This window comes from Sapajus apella, unplaced genomic scaffold (assembly GCF_009761245.1).
Source record: "Sapajus apella isolate SASKATOON/1434 unplaced genomic scaffold, GSC_monkey_1.0 scaffold378, whole genome shotgun sequence".
NCBI classification, from domain to species: domain Eukaryota; kingdom Metazoa; phylum Chordata; class Mammalia; order Primates; family Cebidae; genus Sapajus; species Sapajus apella.
In genome coordinates, this window is record NW_022437316.1 from 62,713 (window position 1) to 72,818 (window position 10,106).

The window sequence follows — 10,106 nt, forward strand, 5'->3', positions numbered from 1 at the left end:
TCGCTCTTGTTACCCAGGCTGGAGTGCAATGGCGCGATCTCGGCTCATCGCAACCTCCGCCTCCTGGGTTCAGGCAATTCTCCTGCCTCAGCCTTCTGAGTAGCTGGGATTACAGGCACGTGCCACCATGCCCAGCTAATGTTTTGTAGTTTTAGTAGAGACGGGGTTTCACCATGTTGACCAGGATGGTCTCGATCTCTTGACCTCGTGATCCACCCACCTCGGCCTCCCAAAGTGCTGGGATTACAGGCTTGAGCCACCGCGCCCGGCAAGAATAATTCTTAAGCAGATATTTAAGAAGCAAGAACAGCGGTTTTCAATTATCAGGGCATCTAAGAATCACTCTAGGAGCTTGTAAACATGCTAAACCTTAGGTCTCAACCCCCTACCTGGGGGCTAGGGTGGGCCCCCAGCATCAGTGTGTTTTTGTTTTGTTTTGTTTTGAGACAGAGTCTTGCTCTGTCACCCAGGCTGGAGTGCAGTGGTGCGATCTCAGCTCAGTGTAACCTCCATCTCCTGGGTTCATGCGATTCTTCTGCCTTGGCCTGCCGAGTAGCTGGGATGACAGGTGCGTGCCATCACACCTGGCTAATTGTTTGTGTTTTTGGTAGAGATGGGGTTTCACCATGTTAGTAAGGATGGTCTCCATCTCCTGACCTCGTGATCCGCCTGCCTCAGCCTCCCAAAGTGCTGGGATTACAGGCGTGAGCCACCGCGCCCAGGCGGCATCAGTGTTTTCAGCCAGCAGTCTGGGTGCGTCTGGTGTGACTGGCCAAGAACACGCTCTGACAACAATGATCTAGGTCTCAGACCTCAGCTGGGAAACAGTTTTCATCAAAGAGCACACTGGCCATCCTCAGAGAACAGAACGAGGCCCTCCTTCTTTCACTGGGGAGGTGGATCATGTAGGCTGAGGGGCCTGGTGGGCACTTTTATTTGGGATCTGATAGTGTCAGAAAGGAATTTGGTTAAAGGGCTCCAGCCGAGTCTGCAATCCAAGTTAATGAGATGTTTGCACTTGGAAGTGGCTGGCACAAGCCCAAACAGGGGATGAGCGGCACCGACCAAGTCACTGCAGGGTCACTGGGGATCAGGTGGTCTTTTTAACATGATAGCTTTTAAAATCACCAAGTATTAGAACTTGATTCAGTTATTATCAGTGCATCACTAACAAACTGGGCTCTTTATTTCTGTTCAAAACAAAGCCGCAGGCCGGGTGTGGTGGCTCAAGCCTGTAATCCCAGCACTTTGGGAGGCCGAGGCGGGTGGATCACGAGGTCAAGGGATCGAGACCACCCTGGTCAACATAGTGAAACCCCGTCTCTACCAAAAATACAAAAAATTAGCTGGGCATGGTGGTGCGTGCCTGTAATCCCAGCTACTCAGGAGGCTGAGGCAGGAGAATTGCCTGAACCCGGGAGGCGGAGGTTGCGGTGAGCCGAGATCGTGCCATTGCACTCCAGCCTGGGTAACAAGAGCGAAACTCCGTCTCAAAAAAAAAAAAAAAAAAAAAACAAAGCCGCAACTTGTGTTTTATAATTGCCATGGCATGGGCATGACGTCAGTGGCTCAGGGGGCCTTCAAGATCTGGGACCTCTAAGGATCGGAATGTTTGATTCCGCTTCACTTTGAGCAGCGTTAGAGCATCTTTCTTGGAGGGCATGTCCATGCCTGGCTCTGTTATCTTATCCAAACAGATCGTCTGCCCAGACGGACACATCCTGTGTCAGCTCTGCTAGTTTCCTGGGTTTCCTGGTACTGTCGAATGGGACCTTGTGCCTCAAAATCATCAAAGAGGCTCAGAAACGGGAGAGGTCTTCTTATCTAGGTGCAGATCCAATACCACAGCTTACACATGGGGAAACTGAGGCCCCAGAAAACGAAGGCAAATTAGTGACAGGAGGAGGACTTGAGCCCAATCCCTAACTGCCTCCATGGCTGGAACTCCAAAGGTAACACTAAGGAGCCCCTTGGGCTCTAATCCATCATGTCAGAACAACGGGAGGACTTTACAGACAGCTTCGTCAATGCTTATGTGCCCACCTGTTTTTGTTTGTTTTTGTTTTTGTTTTGAGATGGAGTCTCACTCTGTTGCCCAGGCTGGAGTGCAGTGGCGCCATCTCAGCTCACTGTAAACTCCACCTCCCGGGTTCAAGTGATTCTCCTGCCTCAGCCTCCCGAGTAGCTGGGATTACAGGCTCCACCATGACCAGCTAATTTTTGTATTTTTAGTAGAGATGGGGTTTCACCATGTTGGCCAGGATGGTCTCGATCTCTTGACCTCGTGATCTGCCCACCTCGGCCTCCCAAAGTGCTGGAATTACAGGCATGAGCCACCGCGCCCGGCATGCCCACTTGTTTTAACTTTTCACTCTTACCCCGGCAAATTTTAATTTCCCATACACATCCGAGTCAGTGATGAAATAGTCACTGGCAGTGCCCACCACTCTGAATTGGGTTTTAAGTGTTGACAAGTCTGCTGAGCCTCAGGCTTAGAGGAAGCACCATGTAGGAGGCAAGAGCGAAACTTTGCTGTGTTCCTGAGGAACTCGTCTACCTGAGACAACAAGGCAGATGTCCAAATAAACGGCAGGGCTGTCTGTGCTCAGGTGCAAATGAGTGGAACAGGTAATACAAAGCAAGATGCAGGTGCGAGCTCAATGGGCTAACGCAGTCAGGGCAGGCTTCCTGAAAAGGTATTTACCTGGCCCATAAAGAACAGGCTGAAGCTGGGCGTGGTGGCTCAACCTGGTAAAGGCTGAGCACTTTGGGAGGTGAGGCGGGTGGACTGCCTGAGTCCAGAAGTTCAAGATCAGCCTGGGCAACATTGCAAGATTTTATCTCTACTAAAAATTAAAAACCTAGCCAGGCATGTAGTACATGCCTGTAGTCCCAGCTACTCGAGAGGCTGAAGCAGGACTGCCTGAGCCCAGGAGTTTGAGGCAGCAGTGAGCTATGCCCGCACCACTGCACTCCAGCCTGCGTGACAGAGCAAGACCTTGTCTTTAACAAATAAAATAAAAAAGGATTAAGTTTGCCTGCGTTTTTTCCAGGAATGAGTTAGGCATGGAGTCAGGATAAACAGAACATGACTCAGCCTTACTAGACAAGGACTTGGTAGAGGCAGAGAACAGTGGAAAATGAGGGTGGAAAGAAAGTGAGCTATTATGTTTTGGGTGGATGCTCATTAGTTCTGTGATTTAAAGTTATGCTTGCCTCCTTATGTCCTAGAAACACAGGCCTGGGTGACTTGTCCTTACCCTTTTGTCCTTGTCTGTGCCTGGATCATGAGAAACAGGATTGGAGCTGTTGTTTGGGGGTTGGGCGGGGGTTCAACAGATGAGAAGCATCCATGCCACCCAGGTACCCTTTGTATCTTTTCTCCACAGTGGGACCCTGAGGATGTGAACCTTGAAGGGAGCAAAGACAACGTGGAGATACTCGGATCCCAGGTGCACTGGGACTCCGTGAGGACAGCAGACCTGAGTGCTGATGATTAACACCTTTGGAGCCAGCTGACCAGCTCAGAGCCCAGGATCAGGAGTTATGTTCAGTAATGCAGTGGGAATCAATCTGCACTGACTCCGTGGCAGGAACTGAAGCTGCTGCAGAAGCCGCCCTGGAAAGTGAGGAACCAGGGGCCGCCACTGAGTGTGGCTGGTTGACATCATAGCTCATAATGGAGCTAAGACTTGTCCTGTGGACAGACCTGGACAGGCCAGCATTTGTTCTGAAGATTACAAGTTTACAGACAGCGCTTGCTTTGTAAAGATAATCCAAAGGACATTGGACCCACTTTTCCCTTTATTCCCTTGAGATTCGGCCATAAACTGAATACCTGCTAGATGCCAGGAAGACGGTTTTTTTTCTTCTTTTTTTTTGAGACAGTTTCCCAGGCTGGAGTGCAATGGCGTAATCTCAGCTCACCACAACCTCTGCCTCCCGGGCTCAAGTGATTCTCCTGCCTCAGCCTCCCAAGTAGCTGGGATTACAGGCATGTACCACCACACCCAGCTAATGTTGTATTTTTAGTGGAGACCAGGTTTCTCCATGTTGGTCAGGGTGGTCTCGATCTCCTGACCTCAGGTGATCCGCCCGCCTTGGCCTCCTAGAGTGCTGGGATTATAGATGTGAGCCACTGCACCCAACCATGAGTTAACCTCACAAATAGCCAATGTGTTTGGATCTCAGCAGAGCCCATTCTGGAAGACCTGGCTGAGCCAGATGAAAGGGTGGGCCCTTTGCTGGGGGGCCTGGGGCACACACAGGAACCAAGACCTGGCTCCTGCCCCCCAGTCACCCACTTGAGTTATCTGCTGGAAGTTATAGATAGGACTGTGTGGCCAGCCATTGTTTGTGAGATCACTGACACTGCAAAACAAAGCAGACTGCGCCGGGTACCAGGACTTCTCCAACCTGGCAAGGTGCGTGCTGAGGTGGGGTTTGCAGGTCAAGGGGACTGTAGGCTTCAGGAACTAACTAAATGCATGTGGAGGATAAGAGGCATCATGGGAGGTGTTCAAGCACAGCAATCCCGTTTGGGGATGACTTGGATACTGTGATGAGTGAGGGAAAGGCGCAGAGAATGGGGCTAAGGTGGGAGCGAACACTAGGGTGAATAAATTCTTTTTACAGAAATTAAAGTGTCTCCATGTGGAGTGCAATGGTAAGTATGAATCCCTGCACAGTCACAGAAGTCTGCCCCGAGAGGAACTGGGAGAAATGCCAAGCAACACAGTTCTGCTCCGCGCTGGCCCACAGCCACCTGTGTGACTCAGCTGTAGCAGCCCGGTTTCTCCTGAGAGGCAGCTCAAGTTCTGGCAGCATGAAGGGGTGCTTTGGGGAAGTAGGTTGGCTCTGCAGGTCTCTGCATGGATCCTAATGCCCTGGGTGACCTCTGAACTACAAGTGATTTTAAAGCCGCCTGGGTACCCCCTTTATCTGAACCGTGTTGGTCCCTGGTTGTCTTGGAGTTTGTTGAAGTCAGTTTTACTTTGTGATGTTAACCACTGAAGCTGTACTTCCAGGGAAGAGGAAGATTTGAATGGAGGCCCAGGATGTGGGGAGAAAAGAGTGTTCAAACAGATGAAAGTACAGAGGGCCGGATGCAGGGGAAGTGGGAGTGAGCAAGGCAGGAAGGATCTGAGATGGCCAGAATGGATGATGCAGGATGGGCTGTAGGGGTGGGCAGAGGCTGAAAAGGAACCAGACTGTGGAGGCTGCTGAGTCAGTGCTTGGTTCTGTGGCCAAGTGCTAGCAGTGGAAGACAGCAGAGTAGGAAGGTGACTGACTTGCCTCAGGCAGACCACAACTGATGGGTGAGATTTTCATCCCTAAGGCTACAACATTCCAGGAAGCAGAAATGTCGTCATGGGTACAGAATGAACATCGGAAGGAGGTTTAATCTAGAGTACTGAGTGTAACAGCAGAGCAGAAGAGCTTATCTTTAGAAAGGCAGAATGCGTGGGGATAGGGTGACTTCTGGAGTTTGCCTTTAGCACACCCTCTATCTTCAGGGAAGTCTGGATCATGCTCCCTGGGGCACCAAAAATTGGTTGGATCCAGGTGAAAGTGGCCATTCACCCAAGAACACCAAATGATCTTGGCCAGGTACCGTGGCTCATGCCTGTAATCCCAGCATTTTGGCAAGCTGAGGTGGGCAGATCACTTGAGGACAGGAGTTCAAGACCAGCCTGGCCAACATGGTGAAACCCTATCTTTTTACTGAAAATATAAAAAATTAGCCAGGTGTGGTTGGGGGTTCCGGTAATATCACCTACTTGGGAGGCTGAGGCAGGAGAATCACTTGAACCCAGGAGGCGAAGGTTGCAGTAAGCAGAGATCAAGCCACTGCACTCCAGCCTGGGAGAAAGCGAGAGACTCCATCTCAAAAAAAAAACCAAAAAATTAGCCAAGCCTCTTAGCCCACACCTGTAGTCCCAGCTGCTTGGGAGGCTGAGGCACAAGAATTGCTTGAACCCAATAGGCAGAGGTTGCAGTGAGCTGAGAATGCACCACTGCACTCCAGCCTGGGCAATACAGCAAGATTCTGTCTCAAAAAACAACAAAAACCTCGCTGACTTTGAATAACACGAACTACCGAAGGTCCAGATATTATCTACCTCCCTAGTTCCCATCAGCCCAGCCTCCTCCCTTCACAAACTAGTTTTTATCATCATGGTCCCAGCTTGTCTCAAGGGTAAGTCTCAAGCCTCTTCATGCACCATGAACCACAAAACTGGGAATTTTGGAAGCAAGGTTTGGCTTCATTGTTCAAGACTCTTCCTGTACACAAAACTCCAGAACACTGGAGCCTCTGTGAAGAGATGCCAATCAAAATGCCTTTCTCCTAGTAGGAGTGGGCCTCTCTTGCAGTTTTGTCGCTAGTCCTTAGACCAAGAGGGCAGTGGGAGTAACTTGCCCCCATGACCCAGTGAGCAATGCACGGGCTTACCTACACTAGGGAGGGGCTAGGGAACAAACGATGTAATCATCTGCTCACCCACCTGGAGTTGTGTAATACTGTCTGGTGTGCTGCCTATCATGTGTGTGGCTTGCAGCATGTTACCTAACCTTTGTGAACTCCTTAGGTAGACTAAGAATAATACCAATCTAGAAAGCCTATGGTGAAGACTAAGTGAAATAACGTGAAAATGCAAACATAATACCTACTCAAAGTAGGCTTTGAAGAGGGATTAGTGTTCTCCCCACCTCCCCCCGCCATGCTTCCTGGCCACAAATGCTGAAAACAGTAACCAAATAATCAGACCTACAGATGGAAGAGATTTCAGAGGTTTGAATTCCCCAATTAGTGATTATTCAGTCCCTACTTAAGCTACTCTAAAAAAAGGATTTCACCTATTTCAGGTGCCAGTCTTTATCATTTAGTAAAAGCTCTGCTAAGATTTTCTTAAAATCCTGTCTAGATCCAGAAGAACTAATCCCCCTATCTTCCTCCCTCAGTATGATGAAGAGATCTATGAACGTCACTTGAAGACACATTCACATTGTTTCTTTCAAAGGGGTATGAGCTCCTAGAGTAAGAAGAGGCACTGGGCCAAGGAGCACGGCTAGGCTCCAGTTCCCAGGTCTGATGCAGTGTGATCTTTGTCATTTCCCTATGTCACAGTTTCCTCATCTGTAAAGTGAAAGTTGGGCCTGATTTTTTTCATTTTTTCTCTTTTGTGCCAATTTGTTTCCCACGGCATACTAACATCTTTATAAACTCGCAGGAAAGAGATATTGTAAACACAAATTTCAGATATACTTTGAAAATAGGTTTCGTTTTGTTTTTAATCTTAGGGAAATATATTTTTAAAAAAGAAAATAGGTTTCATATACCTTTTCTCATATACCTATAACAAATACCTCTTTCTGTTTGAATTTTACTATCCGCTTAAGATAAAAACATGTATCAATCACTAAGGAAAAGGCTAGAGGAGACAGGAGACTTAGAAATATCTCCAGAATAATTTTGCAACAATTCCAAGATTCTCTGCACTTCTTTTTCTGTCCCTTAATTAGCCTTCTCTATATTTTCCAACTATGGAGGTATTGCTGTATTTTCTTCAATTTTACATTGTTTTCGATGCTTTTGCAAGGAATCTCTGCCTTGAACGAACCCAAGACATACTGCAATGTTCAGGAAGATCTCCAAGTTTACACCTGCCTGTATGAATCCCAAAAGTCGTCGTCAGGTCAAAGGGACGACCTTAGAGAAGAAAGAAGTTCAAGAAATGGTGCCCCCTTAAATGATTTAGCATTAGAAAATACTGACTTTGTGGCCGGGCGCGGTGGCTCACGCCTGTTAATCCTAGCACTTTGGGAGGCCAAGGTGGATCACCTGAGGTCAGGAGTTCAAGACCAGCGTGGCCATCATGGTGAAACCCCGTCTTTAAAAAATATTTTTTTAATAAAAAAATAAAAAATAAATAAAAGAAAATACTGACTTTGCTTTTTCTTTCATCAACCCTGGAAGCCAAATAAGGCAACCGGGCATTCAGGACTTCTTTTGAGCAAAACCCGTGATTAACACGTGATTACAGAGTTAACTTCTTCAAGACCAGAACACGTAATTACACAGACAACCTCTTCAAGAGCCTCTGTTAATCTGTCGCTTAGAGAACTCTGCATACTGTCCCAATTCCGTCTGAATTTTCCATCAGCTGCCAGCGTTGGTAGCAGAGGGATCGGGTCTTCTCGTCCTCTCCTCAGGGTCTGGCAGCTGTGACTACTGCGGAGTTCAGTCCCCAGAGTCGGGAGCGCTGCCTTTCCCTTTTCAATTGCCAGGGAGCTCATCCACGATTGTGCCAGACGGGCAGCGAGTGGTCTTCTCGAACTACACGGAAAAGAGAAACCCCCTGAACTAAACGCCAGCTCCCACAGCCTAACTCCTCCCAGCTGCATCCGCCAACATCTTCCTGGCCATTCCCAGCACCACCAGCGCACTTCCGGGAAGAACGACATTGCGACTCCGCGCGTGCGCACTCCGCAGCCACCGCCTCCCGCGAGGAGCGAGAGTCCCGCCGCCCCGCCCCGCCCGCGCTGACTGCCCGGGTTTCTGCCAGGAGCCAGCGGCGACCCAGCCCAGGAGAAAAACCGCTAAGGGCGTCTCCGTAGTGCAGTTTGCATCCCACTGGTTTTTAAGGAGATAATTACGAGCTTATTTTACGGTTCATATTGTGCTTAAGACCTTCCAACAGCCTAACGGTATATTATGAATCATTCTTTGTTTTTAAATACGTTAAGAACCTTTTTGAAATAAAAATAGTGCAGGTACATAGTTTAAAGAAAGGAAATCAGATTGCCCCAAAAGGTTTATGAAGAAAAACAATAATGTTCTGTCCCTTTGATCCCAAGAGACTCCTTTTTAAAAACTTTTGGGCCAGACGCAGTGGTTCAAGCCTGTAATCCCAGCACTTGGAGGCCAAGGCAGGCGGTTCACCTGAGGCCAGGAGTTCGAGACCAGACTGGCCAACATGGTGAAACGCTCGTCTCTACTAAAAATAAAAATTAGCCGGGCGCGGTGGCTCACGCCTGTAATCCCAGCACTTTGGGAGGCTGAGGCGGGTGGATCACAAGGTCAAGAGATCGAGACCATCCTGGTCAACATGGTGAAACCCCGTCTCTACTAAAAATACAGAACATTAGCTGGGCATGGTGGCGCGTGCCTGTAATCCCAGCTACTCAGGAGGCTGAGGCAGAAGAATTGCCTGAACCCGGGAGCAGAGGTTGCGGTGAGCCGAGATCGCGCCATTGCACTCCAGCCTGGGTAGCATGAGTGAAACTCCGTCTCAAGAAAAAAAAAAAAAATTAAAAATTAAAAAAAAAATACAAAAACTAACCTGGCGTGGTGGTGGTCGCCTGTAGTCTCAGCTACTAGGGAGGCTGAGGCAGGAGAATGACTTGAACTCGAGAGGCGGAGGTTGCAGTGAGCTGAGATCACGCCATTGCATTCTAGCCTGCGCAATAGCAGCAGCAAAACTGTCTCAAAAAAAAAAAAAAAAAACTTTTACACGTTCTAGTAGTTGTCTCCATTCCGTTTGATTTGGAACATGTTTTCCTGCTACAGGCTTCTTAAGTAAGATCATCATACTTGTTTTCCTGAGATGCATTCTCTTCCGCTTCCATTAAGTACAGGCTGATGAGGCTCAGCAGCAGGGCCGGGCCTCTGGTGTACTGAGAACTGGATATTCACTGTCTCCGCATCCAAAGTTGTGTGGCGTCCCTCGCGCCGGGACCTCCTTGGCCACCCCGCTGTTCCCAAGCTAGAACCCGGCTTCTGAGCCCAGCACGCTCCAACTGCAGCCTGGCACAGTCCACGCCTCTGCTCAGGACTTGACCTTTCCTTTCGGCCTTCTTCGTGTCTTAGCACTTGGAGTCCCAGGGGAGATCTGAAGAATTCTCTAGGCCGGGCGCAGTGGCTCAAGCCTGTAATCCCAGCAGTTTGAGAGGCCGAGGCGGGTGGATCACGAGGTCAAGAGAGCGAGACCATCCTGGTCAACATGGTGAAACCCCGTCTCTACTAAAACTACAAAAAATTAGCTGGGCATGGTGGCGCGTGCCTGTAATCCCAGCTACTCAGGAGGCTGAGGCAGGAGAATTGC

General features: G+C 49.0%; 1 protein-coding gene across 1 annotated transcript in view; it reads left to right on the forward strand.

The window, feature by feature from the left end:
* Positions 1-3,844, forward strand: part of TMEM44 (transmembrane protein 44) — a 35,721-nt gene extending 31,877 nt beyond the window's left edge. Inside the window, 1 exon segment of the mRNA XM_032272251.1 lies at positions 3,390-3,844. Within this exon segment, the coding sequence (XP_032128142.1) occupies positions 3,390-3,500 (111 nt within the window). The 3' untranslated portion in view covers positions 3,501-3,844.
* The last annotated feature ends 6,262 nt before the right edge of the window (positions 3,845-10,106 follow it).